Source organism: Eutrigla gurnardus, assembly GCF_963514095.1.
Source record: "Eutrigla gurnardus genome assembly, chromosome: 9".
Taxonomy (NCBI): domain Eukaryota; kingdom Metazoa; phylum Chordata; class Actinopteri; order Perciformes; family Triglidae; genus Eutrigla; species Eutrigla gurnardus.
In genome coordinates, this window is record NC_139923.1 from 25,838,383 (window position 1) to 25,865,203 (window position 26,821).

General features: G+C 45.2%; 1 protein-coding gene across 1 annotated transcript in view; it reads left to right on the top strand.

The window, feature by feature from the left end:
- Positions 1–2,177: 2,177 nt before the first annotated feature.
- Positions 2,178–26,821, top strand: part of cdh13 (cadherin 13, H-cadherin (heart)) — a 291,682-nt gene continuing 267,038 nt past the window's right edge. Inside the window, exon 1 of the mRNA XM_084018321.1 lies at positions 2,178–2,458. Coding sequence (XP_083874447.1) covers positions 2,414–2,458 — 45 coding nt within the window. The 5' untranslated portion in view covers positions 2,178–2,413. The remainder of the gene's footprint in view (positions 2,459–26,821) is intronic.

Here is a 26,821-nt window from a genome sequence, read left to right on the forward strand (position 1 = left end):
AGGTTAAGGGTACTTTGCATGAAGATTAAGTGTGCTCTTTGACAGCTCTGCCCCCTAAGAAAGACCGATGGGCTACTTTAATAGACATCTGACCTTTGGGCCCAGAATGAGAAAAAAGTGTGTGTGCTCATTGAATAACACTCTGTGGTGTCAGGATGGGCTGATGTCTAAACCACGACCATCATTTAAGACACATCTTTTATTTTTTTGGGGTGGGTGGCCCTTGCAGACACAATGCAATTCCTCAACAATGTAACGCCTAGTCCCACCCTTCCGTGCTGTGATTGGCTGGTACTCGTTGCCTCAACTGTTCGGCTTATTGTTCGGGGCTTCCTGTAAAAACTGGTTTATTTGAACCCAAATTAAAATTGAATACTATTGAGTGGGTTTATTGCTGAAACCTGAGGAGAGGAAAGCTTCTCCCATGCCAATGTCTCGATTTCAGTAACCAGTGCAGCATGGAAATGGAAATAGCAAGCTAGCTATAGCCAGTCACGAAGTGAGTCCAATTTAACCACGTAATGCTTCATCTACACTCTATTGTCACATCATGGGAAAGCACATTGCTATTGCTTGATGAGCGGCAACTTTCTTTTTCTGGAAGGTAAACCGGTGTAGCATGAAAGCATGGTGGCATTAGCAAGCTAGCTAGCTAACTAGCCAGCTACTAAGGTAATCCAGACACAAAATATTAATATATTACTCTTGTAACAGCGTAGGAAAACACACTGTTTTGCCAGATAATCTGCCAATCACAGCACAGTAGTACTAGCCAGTACTAGCCAATCACAGCAGAGCAGGACAGAGTGGGAAAACAACGTAACGCCGCTATTAGCAGCATGCAGGCAGCAACCTGATGTGGAAATGCCTTAAACTTTCATTGTTTTGGTTTAATACAGGACACAAACAGTGGCCTCCTGGGTGAAAGTCCTATGTTTGTGTGACTCATCCATTCAACCTCCCGCTGTCATTCCTTAGAGGCAGCCCTGCTCGTCCTAGCTCACTATGGCTTATGAGAATTATAGTGCATCACTTTTCATAAGTACAAACTGGATGAGAAAAGACTGAACAATTAAGCAGTCTAAATACTCAGTGACAGTATCTGACCTAATGCAACCATAATAAGATTAACTAAAACCCATCAACTGTATATATACACGGTAATGTTGCATGCCATCAGGACTGAATTCAAAGGAGCCAACCTCCACTTAATAATTATGTGGTAGTTAATTGATTATTCCCAACAAAGGGACAAAGAGGTCTGTCACCGAACTGCACAATATATAGCATATGTCATATCAGTATATCCTTTGAGCTCCTGTGATCCTTTTTGGGGGGTTTGGGGTACCTGGTTAAAAACAAAACATGTTGGACGTCAACGAGAGAGATGGAGAAACAGAAGAAATGCACTCTGAGGAGAGCACGACTGAAAAGAAAACGCTCCTTCTTACGAACAAGAATCCCCTACTCATATTAACAATTTATTACATTGTTTGATGGGAGAGAAAAAAATCACAAAACTTTATTGTTAGAACATTAAATCACAGAATTATTCATATTGTAACGTATATGGTCTCATCATCAAGAGTCTAAAAAAAGCTTCTTTGTAAGCCAGTGTGTCGACATGTATAGTAGAAAAAAACCAAAATGTATGATTACTGTAGTTTCTGTCTCTCGGGAAGCCCTGCAGGCATCGCTGCTTCACGCACACACACACACACACACACACACACACACACACACACACACACACACACACACACACACACACACACACACACACACATGATAGCAGCCGTAAATCATCTCTAAAAGGGGGGCGGAAAATATATGCTGGAATAAGGGCTATAAAGCTGTCCGATGTGTGTGTGTGTGTGTATGTGTGTGTGTGTGTGTGTGGGTGGGTGGGGGGGGGGGGGGGGGGGGGGATGCGCCTGATGTTGATCTGTCCTCGCGCTGCCGATCATTCCAAACTCCGCACCTTTAATAAAGGGGTGAATTTGACCACAAAGAAAATCAGTAACGCTAAGTGACCCTCTACTTCGATAGACACCCCCCCCCCCCACTCTCTCTCTCTCTCTCTCTCTCTCTCCCCCCTCCTCCCGCTCCTCTGTCCTCCTCATAAATCTATTGGTTGTGGTCTCGCCTTCACCATCCAATGCTTTGCTGATCAGACTGCAGTTGTATTTGGGGGAAGTTGGCAGCTGGCGGCTCACGGCGAAGCGGCTTTTCCTCTCTCTCTCTCTCCGTCTCTCTAGCTCTCTCTATCTCTCTCTCCTCGGCGCTTGGACAGTGGAATAATGAGCAGAGCTGAGGCAGCCTCCAGCACCCCGTACTGACTCTGTTTCTGTTTCACACCGCGAGAGAGAGAGAAAAAAAAAAAAAAAAAAACTAAAAAAAATCTCAACCCACCATGGAGATTGGACTCCGCATCCTTTTGGCTTTCCTCGTCCCGCAGGTAAGACAGGGGAGCTGTGTGTGTGTGTGTGTGTGTGTGTGTGTGTGTGTGTGTGTGTGTGTGTGTGAGTGAGTGTGACTGACAGTCGGAAGTCAGTGTTCTTGGCGCAAATAGCCGACTTGTCAAGTTTGTCCCGAGTCTGCTGCACGTCACGCACACACACAGACACACGGTCACCTGCGCTGTCAGGTCCGTGCCGTGCCGTGCCGTGCCGTGCCGTGCCAGCCGGTTTAAGTTCACCCCCTCAGCTGCCTTGTCATTCGTGGGCACCGGGTTTTTGTTGGGGGGGCAGCAGAGGGCGTCGGGTCTTGTTTGGGGATCTGCAGTGGTCGCTGCACTTTTGGGTGGGGGGGGGGCTTTAAACGTTTTCTTGTCGAGCAAAGAGAGAGAGACACAGACAGAGAGAGAGAGAGAGAGAGAGAGAGAGAGAGAGAGAGAGAGAGCGCAGGGGTGTATCGTGTGTCCGTGTGAAATCGCGGCTCCGGCTCTTGTCTTCAGTCGCATCTATATTCCGCTCAGCCCCCAACTTGAGCATTTCTTTGGGTTTGTGCGCGTGTGTGTGCGCGCGCGCGCGTGTGTGAAGCAAACAGGCGGATGGAGGAGAGGAGGAGGAGGAGGAGGAGGAGAGAGAGGGGCAGGGAAGTAACTTGGCCGCTCTGCTGGGTTCCACTGTTTGTGGCGTCTCTCCGGGTATTTGGCGTCCCTTTGGGTGTCTGGCGTCCCACCGGGTATCTCACTCCATCGCTCTCTCCGGATTCTCTCCGGATATGTAATAAAGCCTTAATTCCCACTGTGACAGAGGCACTCGTCCGTTTGATCTGGCTTTGATACGAGGAGAGAGAGAGAGACTGGTAACAGGGAACAGCTGTTTCTGTCAGTCAAGTCTTCAGACGCCCATTTAAATAGAGGAGAGCATCCTGGTGACGTCTCTTCACACTTTTCCTGCGCTTTTTTAACCCTTGCCGAAGTGCCCTTGAGCAAACATCGATCCAGCTCCAGGCGTTTGCTCTCCTCGGGCTTTCTTGACCTCTGATCTCCTCACAAAGACATAAAGCACCTCATATTCCCCACATGATGATGATGATGATGATGATGATGATCGCTGCAAATGACCATTAAAGTCATTACTGTGCAGCCTACTTGACTCTAATGAGGGCTGCACCTCGCGTGACACGCCGCAGAAGTTTAAAGTGGCAGCTAATTTTATAATAAGGAGGCTGAGAGTGTTCCCGAAGCACGGCAACAATGGGAGAGCCCCGGAGCGTGGCAGGCAAACAGCTCATTTGGGAAACTCGGCGTTGTTGTGCTCCTTCTCTCGCTCCCTCTCTCTCTCTCAGGATGTCTGGAGAGGCGTCAGGCAGCACAGCTCATTTGGTATTTCTTGTTTGACCTGTGTAGGCTCAGTGCACATTTTCCTGCCGCGTATTATTCATTTTTAATTGGATAAGCCATTGGCTCATTTCCACGCTGCAGTTCGATCCTCTGATCTGAGGCGGTTATGATTCAGGCTAATAGTGCCTACAAAAAAAAAAAAGATTTAACTCCCTGTTTTATTGATTCCCCCCCCCCTCCTTTCTTCAACACAAATGCGATCCGGACTTCCTGTGCGGAGGCTTTCCATTGACTAGATTCTTTCACTACCGCCTTCAAAAGTAACAGATGTTTTTTTCTTTTTACCCTTTTGTAGTCCTTCTTTCCACACACACACTCACTCAAACACAGCGATGTATCTCTATAATCCGAGTGTTTGGATCCCAACCTCCACCCCTCAACGGATCCATAAAGCGAATAAAGCACATTAATGCAAAACCAATAAAAACCTTCCCTCGTGAGTCGTCCAGCGTCTGTTCACAAACTACACGCTCAAAAAAACACTTAGTCCATCTGACTCGCATCGGGATTTTCAAGTTCCCTCTCAGAAACCACCGGATCGTCCGATCGCACCGCTTTACAGCACCTGGGATCGAACGAGGTCACTCTTCTTTAATGATCGCCCAGGTAGGGAGCCAAGTTCCTCTTCACAATAAGCTACCGTACACTCCCCCCCCTCACACCATCCGACGCTCCCTCGCACGCCCCAGCGGTGGCATCCCCTCCTCTCCCCTTGGCAATAAATCCCCGTTTTCCAAATGAAACGCTAAGCAGTCTCTCCGGCTGGAGCAATGATTCAGAATAAGCACAGCTGGGAGCTGCAGGTGCAGCGACTTTTCTCCCACATGGATTCCTCCTCCTTGTCTTCCCCTCCTCTTTGTCTGTCTTGTACACTTGTTCTTATCTCTCCCGCCCCCCCCCCCCCCCCCCTCAGCTTTCACATCTTCCCACCCTCTGAAACTCGTCTTCTACCTTAATTAATGTGATTTACCGACCTTTCATCCCTCGTTTATTTCCTCAAAATGCTGCGCGTTTTCTCGCCTCTCTCTCTCTCTCTCTCTCTCTCTCTCTCTCTCTCTCTCTCTCTCTCTCTCTCTCTCTCTCTCTCTCTCTCTCTCTCTCCCCCGCCGCTAGACCCTGGCGGACAGCTATACTCACAGTTTAAATTCTGGGCCGGCACCTGGGCGTGTCTGCCCCGAAGATTTGCTGTCATGGACGTTTATGGGCGCGGTGACCAATGGACTGTTAAAGTTCCTGTTTAAGCTGCTGCAAGCGCAGAGAGGGAGACGGATAGAGAGAGGGAGACAGATAGAGAGAGAGACGGATAGAGAGAGAGGGAGGTCATGGTGGCACAGGAGAGGATCCACGGTGCTCCGTTACACATAAAGAGGGCTGACCTTCGTGGTGACACATGCACAAACACACTCAAACACACTTTTATTCTTTTATCCTCTCTCGCTCTCTCTCCTCTCCATTCTGTCTCACCCTCGCTCGCTCACACCTAGGGAGAGTGAGGCAGTACTCGGCCGTTATTCAGGTGTGCAGCAACAGGTGTGTGACAGGAAAACACACACACACACACACACACACACACACACACACACACACACACACACACACACACACACACACACACACACATATAGGTCTAGCATTTCCCCCCTCTAGCATGAGTCACTTCTAATCTTACACCAATACGCCAATAGGGTTATTGTTTAGTCCTGCAGGGCTCATGCATCAACTCCTGCAGAGGATAATGAGGGCCGCTCGGCGTATGAGTACACCGTTGTACTTTCCTCATTATGAACCATGCAGACGTCACATCCATCTAACAATGAGCTTCAAAGCCGACCTACAGCTCACCCTAAAAAAATAGCTTTCTGTGTGTGAACCCGGCTTTCAGACCAGCAAGCCTTCTGTTGCCGAGTGCCGTTTCAGTGATGGGCTTCTCTTTTTTATTTCTTTTTTCTTTTACAATGGCGTGTGAATACGGAGCAACACTACGATGAGCCACAAAGGCTAATGATGACACTAATGAGGGACGCCAGTCATTAAGGCGGGATGATTTCTGAGTCCTGTTGACTTCCTCACCCTCCCTCCCTCTCCCTCTCTCTCCTCGCACGCCGGCGTCTCCGCTCACATGGTCGAGCAGCCGGAATAAAGAGTTTGGGAGTTCTGGAGCTGTGCAGCGTTTATTTTAACAGCCGACAGCGATGCACAAACAGTCGGAATAAAAAGAGCATGAAAATGGCTCGGGTGAAAGCAGCCCATTACCGATGTAGACACTGCTGTCTAAATGCACCCCGGCGTTACCGGAACAATCCGTTGGCAAATGGGCTCTCCAGTGCGGAGCTCCGAGGTTTCACATTTCTTCTCCTCTGTGCCATTTCCTGTGTGAAAGCGCACAAGTCTGTGGTGCTACAGTGCACTTTGCTGGTTTGTTTATTGTCTATTTATCTCAGTCAGCTGTTCAGCTGTTATGGTTATTGAGTTCGACTAATTCTAAAAGCTTCCTGTAAGACAGCACACACACACACACGTTTTAACCCTCACACACATGTTGCACACATAGACAGATATTTTTTGAATGGCAGAGCCTGAAACACATAGTTTTTATATTTCTCCGTGGGTTCCCCTGTGACTGTGGCTGCGCTGTAATGGGCTATAAGGTCAAACGCTATCGTAACTCCGCCGTGGGAGGGTGTGACCTTTGAGGGGAAAACGCAGTCTTCTTCAATCTTCTGTCCCTTGACGTTGCCAGCCTACTCTCCCCGAGGCAGGGAGTGGATGAGAGGAGGATGGATGAAGTGTAAGGGGGGGGGGGCGATGAGCGATGGAGATAGCGAGAGGAGTAATTAAAGTAAATATGTCCCCTTAGCGCTCCATTAGAATCTGCCTGTATTTGATAGAAGTGGCCTAATTATGCAAAAACGCCACTGGACATTGCGTGGTGTGCGATCGGGAAAGTGAAGTGCCAAGTGAGAAAAAAACAAAAAGCTTTGCATCCTGAGTAGATTAATGGCTTGTTTGTGAGTTTTAGTAGAGAAGAGACAAACACACACACACACACACACACACACACACACACACACACACGGAGAGAAAAGGCCTCAGTAACGATGTGTAAAGGACGCCGGCGTACAATACGATGTTGATCACGCCGTTTACATCTCGGTTTGTTCGCCTTCACTCTGACAAACACTCTCTGTAACACATTACACATATTCATGAGCCACACACACACACACACACACACACACACACACACACACACACACACACACACACACACACACGCACACACAAGCTCAAGCCTATGTTTGGCAGGAGGCACCGGTTTTCTCTTTTCGGCGTGATCACGATAGGCCCCTCTCTATTGCCGAGGAATGTGTTGAAGCCGCCGGCAGCACAGTGGCGGTATTCATGTAAAAGGGGGCTGGTACCGCGGGGGTCCCGTTGTCTTCCATGCCAGTAGCTTTCGGCCGATGGCGGTATCGCCGGCGATGATTCTGCGAGTCTCGTCGGTGTCACACACTTCCGTTTGGTTAAGGTAATAGACGGGTCACTGAGTAGCCAGCTTTTTCATTACTGACTGCATTGGTAATTGTCGCCGCGGGGTTGGAGGAGGTTGATGGAGATTTTCTAGCAGCCGATCTATTTTTCATGAGTGTATCAGCAGTTGGGTTGCTGCCTTGCCCGGCGGCGTTTTTCTGCAGATGGATGGCTTCCTGCTGCAGCGTTAAGCAGCGTGTCCCTGGCCATACGGTAAAACTGACAGGTGACCGGAAGATCTATACATCAAAAGCCCTTGTGTTGTTGTCTACATGTTCTTATTAAGGAGAAGGGCTTCTGTCCCCTCCTTCCATCAGATTTCATCAAACTAAACGGGATATCGGGGATGAAAACTCAAAATGCTAACAGCTAGCTGCTCCCCGGGGGGAAACAACACCACTAAGGTTCCACATGACCTCACCCTTAGATTATGCATCACACACTAAATTCAGACGAGCGCCTTTAAAAACAGCAACTTTTGGGGGTTGTTTGAGTTTTTGCTTGCCTCTGAGGGACACAGACTTTTTTTATTTTTCAGGGTGGCAACTTTGGAGTTCAATGAGGTCATGAAATGTCTGAGTGTACAGCTGAGCAATCAAGCGAGAGTATGTGATGCATGGCCGGGCGGATGCTTACCTTGCACTCTCCCCCACCTCCGGCATACTAATATGGAGTTTGTCCTCGCTCAAAATGAGACCAAAGTGGTAACTCAATTTTTTGTATGCGGGGAAATATGTTTAAACATGAGATCTGCTTAGTTAGTCAAACGAGAAACGATATACAATTACAAAGTTTTCATTCGTTATCCAAATGTCCCCCATAAAGCAAATATATAGTCGTAGAACTGTACAGCCAAGAGACAGAAAAATAGGGATAGCAATCCGGCATGAGATGAATCCTTAGCTTTATGTTTCATATTCAGCGTCTGCAGAGACGGTGATAGAAAGGTGTTGATTCAGGTGTTGCATTTCCATTGCAGCATATGTGCCGTTGCGTTTTTATTTCACAAACTGTTACAGACAAACTCCGAGAGCAAAGATGGCTGACAAGAGTGGAAGATCACTTGGTGGCAGAGACTTGCATCACGCTGATTAATCATGTGTGCTGTTTGGGCTGCATTCTTTATGCAAACACACACACGCACACACACACACATTTCTGCTGACCGGTGCACTTTATAAAGCTTCTCATTTTTTCACTTTGTAATCCGCTGTGATTTTTAAATTCCTCCCAATAGTTCTATGTTGACGCCTGTTTTTTTTCATATTCCGGTCGAGTCAGAACTCATCTCACCGAATACTGTTTTTTTTATCTAGCTAGACATGGAGCCCTCGCTAAGATAACCATAAAACATGTTAAAGGGATAGTTCGGAATTTCAGACATAAGACCTATTTTCCAAGTGAGCCGGTGTGTTCGAGACGTCTGGAGACGTTTTCAAGAAATTTCATTCAGTTCTTCTAGTTGCTGAGTTCGCTTATGCTATGGCTAGCGCAAGTCAATGGTTCTTAGCTAGACAGGCATTAAAAACAGTCTTGCCCACTCCACAGTGCACCCGAGGCAAATCAATTAAAACACTAGACTGTCGATGTACATATTAGGGCTGAACGATATGGACAAAATTTCATATCTCGATATTCATGCCAGATATCTCGATATCGATATGATACGATATGACTACGGGTTCGGTGAAAACCAAATATTTTTCAGAAAAATAAAAACATCATAATACAAAAGAATGTGGAAACTGCAGCTTTATTGATGATAACTCACTGCCAGTCATCAACATTAACATAAAGGGCCCTAGTTTCGTAGACCAGGCGCAGTCAGCTCTCAGCGCACCTGCGCCGCGCCGACGGGGTGTGTCCGCCTGGACTTTGCAAGTTTCGTGCACTGCGCAGGCTCGTGCAGGCACACCTCCCGTCTCGCCCACCCGCGCAAGAGGGAAAGAGGGAGGAGAAGAAGGCGTGAGTGGGAGACGAGGAGGAGACGAGGCATGGACTGGGATTAATACAGCCGATTCAGATCTTCACCAATCAAATGAGCTCCTCTCCTCTCCTTTAATGCGTTAGGGGAGGTTCAGTGCAAGTTCCGTCACTTGACAACCTGATGACAGAAGCAGCGCCGGCGCTCCCACCACGCGCATCACGCGCTGTGCGCGCGTATCATAATAATAACAATGCCGATATTATAAAAAACAGGAGAGAGAGAGGGAGATGTTTTGGTCCGAGAGGCTGAGTGTCCGTTACGCGTGCCATCCGCCTTTGATCTGACGTCAGATGTGACGGGACAATCTATATAGATATAAATTCACGTGTTGATTCAATTAGTTGCATTAAATAGTGTTTGTTGTGATTATTTATTGCATTTAAATGTGCCTGGAACGGTGGAAACCTGCCTCGGTGAGGTCTTGGTGACCTGTGCGCACCGTCAGCCAAACTTCCACTCCGCCAGCTGTGATTCGCATTGAATGAATGGACTTTATTACGAACTAGTTTCTCAGCAGCAGCGAGCTTTACTTTGCTCCGTCGGACTCAAAACTCTAAGACGCGCCGCCTGAAATACTGCCCGTAAATAGGCAATCGAACCGGGCCAAACTGTCGGCACTTACCCCCAAGGCTGTCTGAAAAGCCCTCGGAGCTCACTCAAACACCGGGCAGCCCACGGCCATGCAAAGCCACAATTACGCACCGCAAACCCGGACCTCTGCTCCGTCCGTAGACCCGTAAACCCTCGGACGCATTGTGGGGGATTCCCTCCTGGCACCACCAGTCTCCGTTTGTTCAGTCCCGGTTCTCAGCTCCAGCGGGGGCTATCTCGGTCTCCACAGATGCTCGTTCACGTTCTGCCCTTTAAGCATCCCTCTCGCGCAATTCTTCCTCTGTATATTCAGGCTTGTACAGGTACGGTTGGGTTTGGGTGGAAAAAAACTCCTCATCAGTCTTCAAAAGTTTCAGTATATTCTCCAAAAGTGTCCATTTCTGTGAGATTGAAGAAACTAGCACTGCAGGCTACTCTGCGTCTGTAGCAATGACAGCAGGTAAACAAACTATAAACAAGTTATAGAACCGGTAACTTATAAGTGCTAGGTGATATCAGTCCACCGCTGCCATAGCCTACTAGGAAGTATGACACGCTGCTGCTGCTGCTGAGACATAAATCCTTAAAAATGCAAGGTTGGTTTTATTTCAAACATTCTATCAACGCATATGTACATCAATAGTCTGCCGTTACAATGGATTTGCCTCGGGTGCACTGTGGAGTGGGCAAGACTGTTTTTAATGCCATGCTAGCTAAGAACGATTGACTTGCGCTAGCCATAGCATAAGCGAACTCGGCAACTAGAAGAACTGAATGAAATTTCTTGAAAACGTCTCCTTACGTCTCGAACACACCGGCTGATTTGGAAAAAAGGTCTTATGTCCAAAATTCTGAACTATCCCTTTAACAAGTCAGTTAAAAGCCTGATTAAAAAGGTGGGTCTTGAGCCTCTTTTTAAAAACAACATTCTCTGCGGCCCTCGGTTGTTACACAAGTATACACTCTTAAACCTGGATAATCACCTTACATTTACATTACATTTACATTTAGGTCATTTAGCAGACGCTTTTGTCCAAAGCGACTTACAATAAGTACATTTGAGTACCTTGAGTTTCAACATTGGCTGCGAAGCTGTGGAGGAAACCGATTCTACATGGTGTGGCTGTTTGAAGGCATCAGCCCTACTTGTTCATTCTCTCCCAACGTGACTCTGGGGTTTTTTCCACTTCGCTCCGTGTTCAGCAAGTTTCTTTGAAGTAATCAAATCCCTCTCTGCTGTTAAACAGAAGTGATAGCCGAGAAGGTCTTCTTAACTTTTATAAGAATTCACCCCGGCCCAATTTTTCCTTTTCATCAGCTCACTTCCCCTTTTTCTGCATTTCTTCTCATCCTCCATTGAATGCGCCTTTTAGTCTTTTTCCTCCTCCTTTTCAGTCAGTATCGGCAATTCAGACAATCTAATCTTTTAATCTAATTGTTGCCTTTTCTCTCCCCGTCCGTTAGCTCCCGTTGACATTATCCCTGCTTCAGTGTTTTAAGAGACGTATTTGACCGGTGAGAAAATCCATTTTTGTGATGTGCGCAGTAACGCCCCTGCTGCCTAGATGGCGATAAAATGCCAGATATTGTTTGAAAGGGTTGTCGAGGATAATTGCCACTCAGATCCACTTGGTGCATCTGTGTGTAGGTGTGTTATATGTGTTTGGGCGAGCCGGTTTGCTTGTGCGTTTGTGCCGGCGAGGACCTCGGCAAGAAAGAGGAGAGGAATTGGAGGACTCATTTGAGGCGAGCGTGCAAAACAGTATTTTTGGTTGCCTATGCAGGCAAGTAGCTTCAAGGCAATTTGAATGGCTCTTCCCATTTATTGCTTTTGATGTCAGCATGTAGGGGACTGAGAGAGAGAGAGAGAGAGAGAGAGAGAGAGAGGGCCGCCACTCCATTTGAATTCCTTTAAACACAATTAATGCCCATTCAGAGTTTTATCTCATATTAATGCGGGCAGGTCCATGGCTCTGAGCTTATAAATGAATTAAATGATGGGGCAAAAATAATTAAGTGAGGAGATGAAAAAAAAAGAATCCAAGCCGAGATGGATGCCAATGGACTGGTAACGATCTCGTCCGTGCCAGTTCTATGTACTGGTTTTTCCATTATTGTGAAGCTGTTTGAACTCTCTTTGAGTGGTGTCCTGATGATCCTCACTTTGATGTTACTTTTTATGCAATATTTAGGCCAGGGGACGTTACGGAGCCGCTACGTTTCAATACTTTCGCTGCGTTCCAGTCTCAGTTGTACACACAGTGAAGAGCTTTCTTCATTCCAAATGAAAAGGATTCTCATCTACAAAGCTATGTCTTCCCATTGCTCGGTGCCACAGACAAAAGACCTGCAACGAGTGTTAGTCATTAAGAGGCTATGGGCTATTTCAGGGGGAAATGAAACCTTCATGTGGCTTGAAAGACAGATGTGACAGGTATTCGAGATCAGACAGAAACCTCTTTGATCACTCGGTCGTGCGATCGCATTGGTAGTGTTGTAGCGCGGGTAACGAGGCCACGGCAGCAAGGTTGTTCTGAGGCTGCGTTGTACCGAGGCTGCGTTGTAGCGAGGCCACGGTCAAAATGCCATGGCCACAACGCTACAGCCGTCAAACACAAGGTAGCTACCCCTGAAAGCATACCCTGATTTATTATTTTACTCTAAATGGTACCATAATTTACTAAATGAACATCATGCTGTATTAAAAAAACCTAGAAACTATGGATTGAGACCACAGACTCATGTTTAAAAATAAATCAAGTGAGAAATAGGGTCATTTTCTCATAAATATAAACTTGTTTGTGCAACCAGATGAGTCGCCCCCTGATGTCCAGCGGAGCGTATGCAAGTTTACGGCACTTCAGTGTTGGCTTCACTTTTCAGAACCGGTGGTTGCTGCCTGGCAGGAAGAACGTATGATGGTGGGTTTTACGCTATGTTGTATTTTATGGAAGAAACATGATCAATTGTGGTGGATTATCGGGATAATTTGAGTGACTTGAAAAAGCTATCTAGCTCTCTGTTATGGTAGAGAAGTGAAAAATAGAGCCTGATTTAAAAAACACAAAAATACATTTTAAAAATGTATTGATCCATTAGGAATTAATTAGCATAATAGAGTATTTGTTTCTTAAAAATGTTAAGTGTTAAGCAGGTTCTAAGAATACTTTAATGATTATTTGGATAATATCGTGAATCACAATTATTTTAACCCAGATAATCGTAAAATGAAATTATCGTCCCATGCCTATTGCATTACATAATTAATTTGTGCCTATTCTTCCAAAAATCCCCCACTGAGACCGCCTCGTTGACTTCCTGCATGGGGTGATCCATGTGCTGATTTGTCGTTCAAACCTGAAGTAATTAAAACGTAGAATTGAGTGCGCGGAGCTTGCGATCCATTTGGATAAGTGCTGGGATAGCCATTTGCAAGCACACTTAAGGGCTTTTGGTGAAGTTGGTTTTGCTGCGAAACTCCTGGGAAGGCTGAGGCAGCACTAATGATGACGAAGACGAGTCTGTGGCTTTGGCTGAGGCCTGGCAAGGTGAGTGCAGTGATTTCCATGGAGACGCCGCATCCGCCCCCATCACTCGCATGCTGTGACTAATTCAAACGGGTGAATAAATGAATGGTTGTCATTAAAAAGCAAGGGTGTTTTTTTGTTACAATACAACTTTGTCATGTGACGACAGGGATTTGCATTCATATTGAAGGGTTGACCTCCATCCCCTCTCATTAGCTGAACCTCACCTCCCTTATCAGCTATGGGGGCAGCTATAGGCTTCCTGCCGCATAGATTCTCCAAGGAGCAAGCCGACTGGATTTGATTTTCATTAGGATTGCATGTCTTCACTGTCACATCCTCTCCCCCGCCTTGCACGCTTTGCTGGACACAATTTTCCGCTACGGTGGCGCCCATACTGATGGTTTGGATTTTCATGCGGCAGTGGAGTCACAGCGGGTGGCCAGTTATCAGTGCGTTCACCATTACAGGGCCCCATGTGGTTGACCTGCCTCAAAAAGGGCTTTCCTGCCTTTCCTCCAGTCCCACTAGGGGGACACGCTCCACTGCTGCGCTGGGACAAGCCACCTATAGAATTACATGGCTGTCACAAGTCAGACGGTGCACTGCACAGACCTGGGATGTGCCGGTCGCACACATCCTCACACACACACACACACTGCCTGTTGACAGACGGTTGAAGGCTGAGACAGTACAAGCTCATGTTAGTGCTCCGCGGAGAGTTGGAAAGATCGATGGGAGATAATTATTTCTAACGGAGCCAGAGAAAGGAGAGTGTCCTTTTCAGCCATAGCTAGGAGTGTGTGTGTGTGTGTGTGTGTGTGTGTGTGTGTGTGTGTGTGTATGTTGGAGTATTTGGGATTTAATTAAACACAAATGAGTGGACAGGCCATTGCTGGTATTTAAAGTCCACTATTTACTAGGAGTAAGTCTGAAAAGATTTGCATAATGCATAGATTGTGCTTTCGATTTCACCTGTTTTGTAATAGAAGACATGCAGAGACGTCGGTTTGATCTTGAGAACAAAAATTCAGGAGCATTTTCAAAAAGCTTCATGTGTCTTTGCCTCTGGAGCGTCACAGCGTGTCATGCTTGGGTATTCAGGAAAAGAACATGCACATTCATTACAGCTGCAGTGTGACTCACTTACAGTGTAGACTCTCGCTGTCTGACGCAGACTCAGAAACCTATATCATAATGCATACTTAGCCTACTTATTTTGTAAAGCACATAGGAGACACATTCTCATGAAGACATACTAATTATAGGGTACTTATTTCTGCTGAATTTGTTGTGATGGATCCGACAAAAGATAGAATGCATAAATGGACAGTAAGCAATTGGTTCACAATGATGTGACGAATGTCGGTTCAAGTATCCTAAAGGAGAATTATTGTCTTTCTTGCCGAGAGTTAGTTGAGGAGATTGATAACACTTTGATGTCTGTAGATTAAATACGAGGCTACATCCAGGAGATGGTTAGCTTAGCTTAGCATAAAGACTGGAAGCAGGGGGAAACGGCTAGCCTGGATCTGTCCAAGGCAAAATAATTCATCTTGAAAGCTCAATAATGACCATGATACGCCTTGTTTGTTTAATAAGTACAAAAAAAAAATACTGTAAATGACACAGATCCAGGCTAACTGTTCCCTCTGTTCTCACTCTGTATGCTATGCGAGGCTAACCATATTCTGGCTGCAGCTTCATATTTACCATGCATTGATTGGTTTGAACACATTGAGGTTTCCAAGGAGGAACTCCGAGGCCGCCGTGATCAAAACCAAGAGTGCGGTACAGCGAGTTCAGGACAAGGACAGGAAGACTTTCCAAGCAGATGGCCAAAACGGACAGAATGATGAGGGGAACCAGTTTGCTCAGCTCAAACGACTAACATACGGCGTTCTGGGCTCTTAACGGAGGAGAATGACGCTGAGACAAAGGCAGGAGGATCCGTGCTTGTAATGCAGCAGCATTCATCAGTTAGCAGCGGAGACGGCAGCGCGTCAAGCAGCGACAAGCTAATAGTTAGCAGTTAGCGACAGAACTTAGTAGCTGCAAGAGCACAAATTCATTTTGAGGGGAACATTTTATTCTGTGTGTGTGCGCATACTTCACTACACCTTTCTATACTTTCTCACTTGAACACTTTGCTATAATGCAGCACAAACCAAACCTTTCCCTTGAGATCAAGCAGCGCAGCTCTCCGTAGACGAAGCAGTCATCAGGGGGGATGGGGAAATCATTTGACGTTAATATCGTTAACCTTCAGCTGCAGACTTTTTGTTCCAAACATTCACAAACCAAAGCACTTTACAAAGCTGATGGGCGCGTCAAGTGTTTGATTCTACCAGCGGATGCTTCTTGATAACTCTTAACGTGGCAATTTATTCCCTCTCCGAGTCTGAACGCGAAGAGGCTCGGGCACTTAACTGTGTTTTTGCAGTAGGCGGCGGCAGGGAAGCTGCTCGAGTTGGAAAGTAACTTGACTTAGCCAAGAAGAGGTGGTAATGACTGTGTGGGAGAGTAAGTGAGAAAACACACAATGTAGGTTGTGAGTTGTTATTATTTTTAATTCACCTATTTGAACGTTATTATGAGATTTAGAAGTTTGCATTTACAGCCTCACCCGGATGTTATCATTCAATTGAAATCAGTGACGTAAAGAACAGATGTGCTGTGGTTTTTTGCTTATTTTTAGATTTGTGTTCAAACAATTTGGCTGGATGGATTCAGTACAGGTTGCTCTTTGTTCAACTCAGAAATGGGTACTTGAGCTGCACAAGGTGCACTTGTTGCAAATTAATTAAATTTAGATGTGAATTGCAGCTAGAATTAGCATCGGACTCCTACGGAACAACAGCCAGACTAACAATGGAACAAGTATCAAAACCGATGCAGCAGCACCAGAGAAATAGTCTTTTTTATTCCACTCATTCTTTTTCCCTGTCAAATTCTGGTACCTACTTTACCCACATTACAGCTTAACTGCCAACTGTCGGAGGTTTTGTGTGTGTTATGCTTTTACTATTGCTAATATAGCCTTGAGCTGCTTTACACAGCCACACTTTAATTTATAACATTGTGGTCTTCAGTTCCGACTGATGCTTAAGTGAAGGCAATTTATCAGACAGTCTTTATACAACCTCTTTCCCCTTTAACGTTTTTAGGTAATGCCACTGACCACCTTGCTGCAATGCCAGATATGTTATATAAACCTTTCAACCGTTTCCGTTTCATAAAAATGAAAAGAGAAGGAAGTAGATAACAAAGAAAGCACAAGGTCCATGTTATGTTCTTTTCTGTGGTCTCCACAGGGTTTTGATTTTGGCTAACACAAGGATACACATTGGTGGACGCTCACGGTGTATAAAGGAAATTGCAAAGAAAGTAACAGACAGCAACAATCCTGAGAGGGTGAAAACAAGAGGGAATGTGTTGTCTGACGAACTAATAGGCTACCAAGATGAGCCGGGTCTGTATCACATACAAGACTAAATATCGAACACAATGATGTCGTATAAGCAATAAAACACCTTATAATAATCCCACTATGTGTTCACACTAACTTGGCCTTCAGAGGCGATCCTAAAATTGCTTCATAAACGTGATTTAAGCAGCTACCGTGGGCAAGTCCAGTTTTAGAGGCTTTTGGCTCATGTGTAAGTGTTACATTTATCTGACACTTTAAACTTAAATACAATCTCAAATGATACACGATATGCTTCCTCGACTCCTCCAGATAACTAAGTGACTGCAGCCAAAACAATCCTGGAGCTGCCGCTGCTCCTTCTTGTTTGTCAAGAATATGATTCTGTCTGCTTGCTGGCCAATGCACTGCATTTATTAAGTCATAAGGCTGATGTCTTTGAACCTTGTTTGATTTTAATATGCCACCCTAAATTACTAAAAAGAATATACAGTATTTTATCAATGGCCACATTTCTATCTGAACCGTGACCTTGACTTCCCCCCCCCAGAGAGTTTGGCTTTAAATTAAAGATTTAGACTTAATTTGCATTGCATTGCGTTGCATTGATCGCATTGAAATATAACATCTGGGCTTCATGCGCCATTGTTTTGCCATTTTAATTGCCCCCACAGAGCCTATAGGATACACATTTATATCACATACATTTGGGTTATGCATGACATTCAGTAAGTGTCATATATGTTCTCAAACCATGCCTCTCTAGTTTTGACACACACACACACACACACACACACACACACACACACACACACACACACACACACACACACACACACACACACACACACACACACACACTTCTGTAGGAAGTGCTAATGAGCGTCTCTGGACAACTCCACTCAGGAAACTGACAGCTGGAGCGAACCCCGTTTCAGCTGCGCAGGTTCAGGACAAAGATGCAGTCGTTTCTCACACTCTCGGACCACCGAGCTCTCCGTCTATAGTATTTTGCTGCCTTCATTGCATGTTTTAAATCGTTGTCAGCAAGGTTTGGCAGCTTCACGAACCGATGCTGCAAAACGCAGAAGGAGAAATTAGGTAGAATAAAAAGTAACGTCTTGCTTTGGTGGTCAGGATGTCCTTTTTTTCAAGACATAAAGTATGTAAGTGGTAATTCTATAGCAGAGCAGTTAATCATTTTGATGCCGGTCTACCAGGAGCATTATTACCTGTCCTGCATACTATTTTACTTGCTTCTCCCTTTAGTCCAAGGACGTCTCAACATCTGATTGAAAGGTCAGCTGCAGACAAATCAAGCACTACAGCTATTGGGAGGGAATTTTCTGCTGGAAATCTTTGGTTTGTGTAGTTGAGTCATAAATGGCCGCAACTTCCTCATCATTGCCATCGGAGTGCGCAGGTTTTTGTCGCTTGGTAATGACAAGAGTTTGACCTCCCAACCATCTTGGATAAAAGGATGAAAGCCGGCACAGCTGGCGTTAAAACGCAACGTTTAAACAACTGCAAAGTCTAGAATCTTCCCATTTCTACCACCACAAAGAATCAGCTCAGATTTAAGCTCCCTCTGTACCCCAAGGTCCTCAAGGCATGTCTGTCTTTCTATCTCACTCAGCTTCAACCTGTCTCACTTTCTCTCTCGCCATTGTGATCTGCTCTTCTTTGTTTCTCTCCTCTTTCTTCCTCATTCTTTCACCTCAGTGCAAAAACTGCAAAAACCCTTTCACCCACTCTTGCCCTCCTTTGCAAAAGATCAAGAACCTTATTAGAAGATATATTGCGTCGCATTGGAGCCGCTCTGCATTCACCGTGCAAAATTACCAGTCTGAGCAACACCTCTGCCTCAGTCTCATCGTGGTTAAAGATGCAGAGTGGAAGGGACAGATGGAGAGTGAAGAGAAAGAGACTAAGAGAGACCGGTAGAAAAGCTGAGGCGGAGTGGAGAGCGGAGGGGAAAGCGGAAAGCTTGTTGTGAGAAAGGAAAGAGATAGAAGAAGTGAGGAAGACGGAGCCTGCGTGGCAGCGCTGATGTGTGGACGGTGGGTGGACAGGGTCGCTGAGTTGTGACTCTCAAATGGGTCTTGACAGAGTCATTTCTCACGTGGAGATTTACCCTGGCCTCTTCTTTTTTTTTTTCAATGGTGGGAGGACGAGCGTGAACGACCCTTTCCACTTGTCATGAATATTTATTTGGTGAGAGTGTTCGAGGGCTGCTGCGCAGAATGACAAATTGCGCTCTCTAAGCAACTACCTATATTCCATTCCCATCTATTGCTTCACCCCTTTACACCTGCGACTGTCTCTCATCTTATCAATGGTCTGTTCTCACCTGGCTGTTCTATATATCCAACACATTTGGATAGGGAATACATATTTTTTAAAGAAAAAGCAAAGACACCACTTCACAAACTTGCCTGCATGGTTGGACAGACTTATTCCTTTAAAGTAAACACTCAGCCATCTTTTGTAGTACATTAATTGTCACAAATTTGAACACCTGTACAACGTTGCAGCAAAATAAGAAGTGAATCCACAAGAGGCAAGCAAAAGCAAGATTGGATTTCTTGTGTTACCTGCATCCTTTGAGTTTGCAGGAGTTGCCTTTTGCTCATCTCTGTTGACATGTAAACCTCTACACTAGCATGCTAGTTAGCCTTGTGTTGATGAGCATCTGTGCTTTCTCCAACAATTTTTGAGTTTGTGCCTGTATTTTGCATTCGTTCATATCAGTGATCTTAAAGTAAGTGGTCCTACAAACGACAATAATAACATTCTAGTCAACAGATATTATCTGCTACCTTTGAAAGAGTAAACACTCCTTCTTTGCGTGGCTTTCTGCAAATTGCTATAGAGATTTTCAAATTTCCAATGCCTGCGATGCTTACAGATTTGATTACACAAAAACATGGACAATCCCAGACCAAACAATGCAAATGACCTGTCAATCACGTCATCTATTTGACTTTAAATGGGACCATAATTTACCAAATAACGATCATGCTGTATTGAAGAAGACTTAAATGATACCAAGAACTAATGTTTGCAATGTTTACTGAGGCAATAATCTCTTGAGTCTCTTTGTTTTGACTTGCTACTTTTACTGTGTGTTCAAACAGCGGGTCAAACGTACAGTGTTATAACAGTCCACTCACTTCTATGGCAATTCTATTTAACAATGACGTCATCACTGCAGCAAATGCATGAGACATTAAACACCCACCAAATGCAGCAACATTCGTTTAGAGCTGCGTTTCTGGCCTCTTGATGACTGAAGTTTAATTCTTGCCTTTTAGCTCTATTTTGGTCTCCCCCATCTCTTGAGAGATTTCGTGCGGCTCTTCAGCTGCTCAATGCTTCACTGTGTTCACCGGCTAGCCGCTGACTTTGTGCGTCCGCCGTTTGGTGCTTGGCAGGTTGCATATGGGGCTTATGATGGCACTTTCTGCAGAAAACAGCTGTCAATTGCATCTTTAAACGGCGCTGACGACACCAGGGAGACTCAATCAAAACAGTAAAACACAATGCTAAACAGTCAGCTGGCCTGAGGGAAAATGCAATGTCATTCTCTCGGATTGTTAGTCAAAATGACACCTCACATATGAAGCATTTGACCCCCTTGGAAAATAAAAATTTGTCTAAAAAAATCATGTTTTGGTCATGTTTAATGCACAGCGTGTGCAATTTAAACTGGTCCCAGTCTGCTGTCCTCCAAATCTCTCGTTGATGAGTCTGGGTGTATAAATGTGGCTCAAACATCATTATGCCACTCTCTGTTGCAGATGCCACTGTGTTTCTCTTAACAGCCCTTCTATTATCATATTACCAGCCATAGCTGTTGAGATTTCAGTGAGAGCTTTGGATTCAGGTTGGATTTCATCCGCCCGTGTGCAGGCGTTAGCCAGGGCGCCGCAGGTTGGATGAACACAAGGCTGGAGCCGAAGTGTCGAGGGCAGAGCTTCCAGAGAGCAATTGAGAGGGAAAAATCCCTCCAGCTCATTATTTTGATGCTTTCACTGGCTCGGCTTTTTATAGCACCGTATCTTTGCATTCATCTGTGGGCATCTGTGTCTCCATTGCTCTTCTTTTTTTTTTCACTTGACGGATGATATCCCAAATTTCGCCAATAGTGTTTCACTCATTAAATAAGACATCTGGAGGTACAGTTTAAGACGAGGTAACGCATATTGTTTGTTAGCTTTTCTGGCTTCCCTGCTGCATGGACTCCTGGACAGCAGCGACCTGATTTCTTGCTCTATTACTCTCAGAGTAAACAGGAATGGAAAATGGATTTGGAAGAGAGAGACACGCATGGATGCAATTTTCCCTTAAGCTGAGTGGTAAACAATGGTGACAAGAACAAGTTTTCAATAACTTTAAAGTGAAAAAATAGGAGAGAAATAACCAATAAAGCGCAGCCTTGTTTTCCATTATTTAATTTCCACTCTGTTGTGTTAAAGGGAGAGTAAATAAGGAGGGATATGAAAACTGACAAACAATATGCAGCTGTGTGTATTTGTGGGTTAGGGATATTTATTTATTTATTTTTTCATTTTTTCGTTCGGCTGGTGAGCGGAGGCTTTACACGCTATTGTGCTGAGTGGTGAGCGTGGATGGAGAATGGTTGCAGGCAATCTTTTTTATCCGGCTGGATCTCGCTCTGAGTGGAGAGATTGGGCTTTGTAGTTGTGATTGGAGGGAATTAAGGGCTGCCTTTGGTAGCAGGCAACTGCAGACAACTGGGAAACAGGTTGGGGCTGTCAGAGTGTGTGTGTGTGTGTGTGTGTGTGTGTGTGTGTGCAGTAAGAAAAAGAAAGGCAGAGATTAACTCACACCGTTGCACATCATTCAGCAGCTCCTCCAGGCCGTCCTTTCCCTCTCACCTTGGCCCTATCGGCACGCCGGTAACTAACTGCACTCCTCCGGTTCACTCAGCTGGTTCACTGACATCGGGTTTATTTTTATAGCACGTCTGTTATGTTATAATTCATTTATATGCCCCCCTGCTGTTCGTATTGCATGGACATTTAAAATTGCATGTTTCAAGTACTCTCTAAAACGCCTTTTTTCTTTGAAATACTTGACATTTATTGGTGATTTAAGGTTGTTTTGGTCAAACAAATACTGCGTCTTCTATTATCGGCCCGTCAAAGTCTCTCATATGCTTCAAATACGGAGCGTTGCTTCTAATATTGCTGATGGATCATATATCTGTAGAAGTTGGAGTCACATTTTGTTAGAATTATGAAAGTGTCATCACAGGCAGACATTCTCTGTGAAATCAGTGTTCTTCATCATTACCAACAACAACAAAAACAAGGATACAAGTTCCGCAACAAACAAACCATGTCATTAACCTTTCATACAGGTGAGGTAGTTTACAAGAGTATTCGAACCAAAAGAATATCTATATACACGGTTGGAAAGTTGGAATACTTTGCTAATGCAAATAGCCCCAAACAAATGTTATGCATGAATTAATTTCACCTGGGTAATTGGGACACATAATGTAATCATTGCAGCTGGTCAAAAGTGATGACTGATGCATTTAAATAGGAATAAAGAGAGGATTGTGTCTGAAAACAAAATATTCAAACTGTAGGCAACAGTATCTTATGCGGATGTGTTTTACAAAGCTACCCTTCCTGAATGCCTCATATTGAACGTACTCCATGTTTTCAGCACATCTGTATGCCATATTTGTGCAGCTGTTTGCCTCCGAGTAATGTATTTGGGCACACCCCATAGTATTTAGTGAGCCCTATGCCGCCTGTTGCCTCATTAAGGAGAATGGGACACAAACAAACCTCTGATGAGGAGGCTAGAAATTGGATCGCCATAATAACACACAGGGAGGGCGATTGGGCATTTTATTCATAACGGCCGAAGCGATTGATGATGACTAATGATGAGATGTGCAGGCTTCTCTTAAACTGTGGGTGGAACAGCAGCTGGGAACGGGAGAGAAAATACCGTTTAGCTGGCGTTTCCTGCTTTAGATGTGTCATCGGAGACTGATTTGGGTTTCGGACTGTTGGTCAGGATCATCTTGGGCTGTGGGAAACCTGTAGTCTGCTCTTTTCGCTATATATTCAGGCAAAAATAATGAATCAATTGGGAGAATAACAATGGAGATCATTCAATAATAAAAACACACAATTGTTTCGTGCAGAGTTCCTGATTATGCGATGGTCAAAGGCGGAAGACAAAATCTTACTTGATCTGCAGCAACGAGACGATAACAAGCTGCAAAGCTGAAACGGGAGGCTTCTTGTATCTTTTCTTCTCAAAGGGATTTCAACTCTCCTCCTGGCCTCCGCGCTCTATGATATCCTCGAAATTATGCCGCCGTCCGACACATAACCTGTCAAATCCAATGAAATCCTTGTGAGAGGATTTCAATATGGTGGAGAAAGAGAGACAAGAAAGCCATGGAGGGAAGGGCAAGTCCATTTTATTTATTATCAGTCTCTTTGGAAGGCGAGAGATTAAAGTCGCAGGGTCTCTGATACCCCCTTCCAGCCCATCCCCTCCATATTGTTCTCCCTGCTCTGAGTTTTTTATCACAACAACAGGGGCTTCCTGATAGCAGGCCACGCCACTGGGAATAACAAATCACACTTATTTTACAGCCAAGTCCACAACACTGGGGCAGACGGAGGAAGCGAGAGTAGAAGGAAGGGGGGAGGTTGATGGAGCATTCAGAGGGTGGGAAATAATGGTTCACAGGTTGGGAATAAGGCAGAAAACCAGAACAAAGCTTTTCCTTTGGTGTGCATGTGTCTTCATCTGCTTGTCTGGATGTCTACGCGGTGCAGCAGATCACTAAATGACTGAGGAATCAGTGTTTTGTAAGGAATTTTAACACATTTTGATTTGTTTCAACATCGAGGGGGCTAGACTTTGTCGAGTGGCTTTTCTCAGACCGGTTGCTGTCAGAATGAAGCACACGCTGGGCGGAGGGAGAAATCTAGCTCCTGAAGACTCGGGCGGACTAACAGGAGAGGAGATGGAAACAAGCCCGAGGCGCTGGCGGTCCCGGGAGCGGTGGCGTGCACGGGTCTACGTGTGTTTGAGGGCGTGTGTGTGGTTGTGTGCTCCCCTTGAGGGAGGATGGAAGTGCTTCTGATCATCAGGCCCCGGGCCAGCCACATGAGACGGCCTCTCAACTTATGGAAATTACAAAACACACACACACACACACACACACACACACACACACACACACACACTTCCACTCTTTAAGGGGAAGTGCAAGTTTAGGTACATGGGCTGAATGTTGAGGGATAACAGCTGGCGGAGAGGGACCTTCCAGTGGCTCTGCATGATGTATGTATCTCCCTGGAGTTTCTTTTTTCTGTCATTGTCTCGGAAGAAAAGGTCAACTGAGGTGAGAGAAGCAGCCAAGTGTGGGTGACAGCGAGAGAGAAAAACGTTGAGGAGTAGCAGATAGCGATGGAGGGGGGAGAAAAAAAACAACTCCTAAAAGAGGTTGGCATGGAAAGAAAGAGACACACAACGGGAGGTTAAATAATAAGTGAAACTCGAGGCATCGCCTGACTGTAAGAGACAGGAAGGAAAATAAAACAAGGATGGATGCCAGATGTCAGAAAAATTACAGGCCAGATGAAAAGCAAAAAAAAAGGTGAATGGGAAATGCATATTTTACATTGATTTAAAAAAGGTACACAAGGCGTAGATCCGGCGTTAACCTTCCAGCGATGTTTGGAAAGTCACAATAACGACAAAAGCGTCAGAACTCACACGGGGGAGAGAATAATTTGAATGCGCTGCAATGATGGAAAGCCTATAATGAAGTGAAGAGAGAACAAATGCAGAACAGCTGCTGATCAGATTAAAGCAGAATTAAAACAAAATGACTACACTGCGTCTGAGGTGACGGCAGCTGAGAGGGAAACGATGACAAATAATCTTACTCATGTTTTAGCTAATGAAAAAGAACATAAAAAAAAGGCTCTCACTCCCACGCCCTGTTCATTAACTCTGGCCTTCCGTTTCATTTCTCCACGCCCCATTTCATCACCACCCTCTGCATTATAATTATTATTTTCCCCATGTGGGGCCCCTCAGTGAGCGTTTCCATCCTCAAGACGATAAGGGCTGCACGAGGCCGGTGACGTTTTCCTGGAACGGCAGAGAATTAACAGCAGGGTTGAAATGGAGCTCCCCATCCGAGATGGATTTGGTAGAGCCCAGCATCGTCACAACCTCCAGTACAGCTCGCTCATTCATTACTCCCACTGAACGCCAACTCGTTATTTTCCAGTCTGTTAATATCACTATTTGCACACATCGATTATTCAGACATCATATATTTAATAACACGAGGACTATTAGACTGTGAGCTTTAATCATGGGATGGTTTCGCATGAATATGTGACCTGAATGGGAGAGGTGCTGATTGCAGAACGAATCTGCGGAGACGCGAAAAAGAAGGCAATTAGACATAAATACGAGCCTTATGCTCATTGGCAGACTTTAATGTGTGAGACATTGGCTCTATACCAACAACTTAATAGTAGTTAGAGGAAGGCTGCTGGAAATGTTGTGTTGGTTGTTTTTTTTAATCAAAACCATTTCATTTAAAGTGTTCCGTCATAATTAGCATGTGATATGACATCCACGATATACAATGAGCCAGAAAGGACAACACAAGCTGGACTAGTACACTTCAGATTCATATTTTTACTACTTTTGGTCCCAAGAAGGGCAATTAATTTGCATCTTAGCTCATCCTCAGTCACACAAGCAACATCAGCATCGTGTCAAAAACGCACAGGTCAACAAACAAACCAAAATCGGCAACATATGCTACCATAGTAAAGCCATAATGAAGAAAAACATAGTCATAAGTTGAAATGGCTACCGTCTAAATTTAGCTGCCTGATGGCAGAAGGAATCTGATATTTGAAAATCTGTTGGTTTTCATGATAACGGTGGCCTGAAGGCATCACGGAGACCTGACGAGACAAAACCTTACTAATAATGGTCCTATAAAGACCCGAGGTCAACATGTACGGCTCTATTGCACCAACGTAACTGTAGGTTGACTGTTTAACTGAAGCAGCACAGTTCTTGCTTCAATCAGGAGGATCCCCACATGTTTTTAACTTTGCTGAAGGTCTTAAGTTGCCTCCGTTTTATCTCCGTTCCCCTTCCCTCTGTGGCTCCAGCTCGCAGCCACACCGGCAGACCCGGGAAGCCTCTCTCTCTTCTAAATGGATTAATGCTCTGATGGAAGTGGCTGGGCTTGGTGGTGGGTGTGTGAGAGGCGTGTGACTGATGGAATTAACCATCACAACGACGGGGTGAGAGGGGTTGAACGCGGGCGTCGAGCGGTGAGTGATGGAATGGTCCGTTGCTGGTGGGGAAGAATGGATGAGAAAATGTGATTGATAAGGCAAACAAGTTGGCATCAAGGCTAGAAAAGAGAGGTAGGAGGGGGTTGGGGGATAGCTTCGGCTGCAGGGGTCAAAGGGGACAGAGGGAAACGAGATGGTTTGATGTTGGGGAAAGTGGAAACAAAAAGGAAAAGTTTGAAGAGAGGGGGGAGCAGCAAGGGAGAGTGACAGGTGAGGAAATAGTAGTCAAGAGGAGAAGGGAGGCAATAAGCAGGAGATGGAAGTAGCTGCAGGCGTTGGAGGACGTTTGTAGTGTTATGATTTGCAGAGGAAGGCCACAGAAGTGCTTTGATGGATAGCAGCATTGTGTGAAGCCAGGGCACATTAACGCAGGTGATTTAGAACACACTCTGGATGGATAGATGCAAGATTCTTCACTTAATATGATGGAAATCCATGCCTCACACCCGTGAACGCGAGAGGAGAGAAATATTGCTGGATGGTGCCCGTTAAGGAGAAAAATCCCCC